Source organism: Terrapene carolina, unplaced genomic scaffold, assembly GCF_002925995.2.
Source record: "Terrapene carolina triunguis isolate 2854851 unplaced genomic scaffold, T_m_triunguis-2.0 Scaffold233, whole genome shotgun sequence".
NCBI lineage: Eukaryota > Metazoa > Chordata > Testudines > Emydidae > Terrapene > Terrapene triunguis.
Window position 1 is genome coordinate 12,829,351 of NW_020664584.1, and position 1,489 is coordinate 12,830,839.

The 1,489-nt window shown below is 56.5% G+C and overlaps 1 protein-coding gene across 1 annotated transcript in view; it reads left to right on the forward strand.

The window, feature by feature from the left end:
• LOC112113963 (CMP-N-acetylneuraminate-beta-galactosamide-alpha-2,3-sialyltransferase 2-like) overlaps window positions 1–816 on the forward strand; it is a 16,388-nt gene extending 15,572 nt beyond the window's left edge. Inside the window, exon 7 of the mRNA XM_024210446.2 lies at window positions 386–816. Coding sequence (XP_024066214.1) covers window positions 386–553 — 168 coding nt within the window. The 3' untranslated portion in view covers window positions 554–816. The remainder of the gene's footprint in view (window positions 1–385) is intronic.
• The last annotated feature ends 673 nt before the right edge of the window (window positions 817–1,489 follow it).

Below are 1,489 nucleotides of genomic sequence, written 5' to 3' on the forward strand. Positions count from 1 at the left end.
AGCGTGGGGCCTGGGGAGCTCAGCGTGGGGCCTGGGCAGCTCAGCGTGGTCCCCGGGGAGCTCAGCATGGGGCCTGGGCAGCTCAACGTGATATCAGGGGAGCTCAGCGTGGTCCCCGGGGAGCTTAGCGTGGGGCCTGGGGAGCTCAGCGGCTAGGGCCTTGTGCCTTTTTTTAAATAATTTTTTGAATGGGGGGAGGATTTCTTATTTTGTTTTAGCCATTAAAAATGTTGTTTTATTTCTTTTTATTACATGTAAATAATAAAATACCTCAAATGACCCCTCTCTCAGTGAGCCCCAGCCCTCATATTAACCCCTGGGACACTCCTCCCTCCCACCCCCCAATTCATGTGGGGCTCTGCTGACATCGCCTGTTTGCATGCAGGTGGCAGTGTTTGGTTACGGTGCGGACAACAATGGGAACTGGCACCACTACTGGGAAGCGAACCGTTACCCTGGAGCCTTCCGCAAGACCGGCGTGCACAACGCTGGCTTTGAACTCACCCTCATCAAGAAACTGGCAGCCGAAGGCAAAATCTCCTTTTATAACTAGCTAAGGGGGCTGCTCCAGGGCCTCTTCAGCCTCTGTTACCCTAACGCCATCCCCCGGATAGGCAGCGCTTCCTCCCGCGGGTGCTCCGCTATCCGCACCCAGCCCCACTGGCTCAGGGAGCGGGACTGTTCGGGGTTGCAGCAGAACCAAGTACTTATCAAAGCTAGATACTGACCATGCTGCCCCATTCCTCTCGCTTTTCTTCCCTGAGAGGGGAAGCTCTGGAGGGGGGTGTCTGGCTATCCCGGTAGCCAGTTCCCCCCTCCCCGCCCCCCCGTCATCACTCAGCAATGGCTTTACCCTCTCAACACCCCGGGAGGTTGGGCAGGGTCCCATTGGCCAGCTGGGGAACCGCGGCTCCGGGACTTGTCCAAAGCCGCCCAGGGGCATTGCAGTGTGTTGTGCTGCCCAGGAGAACCCTGCACAGCCGCACATTGCTGCAGCTTTTCGGGGCGCCTGTGACCTGCTCGCTGGTTACTTTGAATATGAATGAGAGAAGAGACGCTGAAGAGCCGTTCACAGGGGGGCACAGGGTTTTACAGGGAGCCCCGGGACCGCTGTGTGCACAGTAATCCACCAAAGGGAGGTATGCGAGGTCTTTCCCGAGAGCCAGTAACCCCCCTGGGCATCAGCACTGTGCCATGTATGGCTGCTGGGTAATATTTAAGGCATTGTGTAGCCATACTGGAAATGAGCATCTTAAAGCCTTGCAGTGAAAGCAGGTCCCCAGGAGGTGACACCTCAGACAGGGCCCTTGCAGGCGGGGGGAATAGACTGCTCCCTGTCTAGCATTTGGCTGTTGTGTACTGTGTGTAACCTCACCAAGTGATGCCTCTTTGCCTACTAAGCCAGATGCCAATTAAGAGATTGCGAAATCTACAAGAAGGGAGTATCCAGAGTAAAACCAGCAGCAGGATGGGGGCGGGGGTGGGGGGA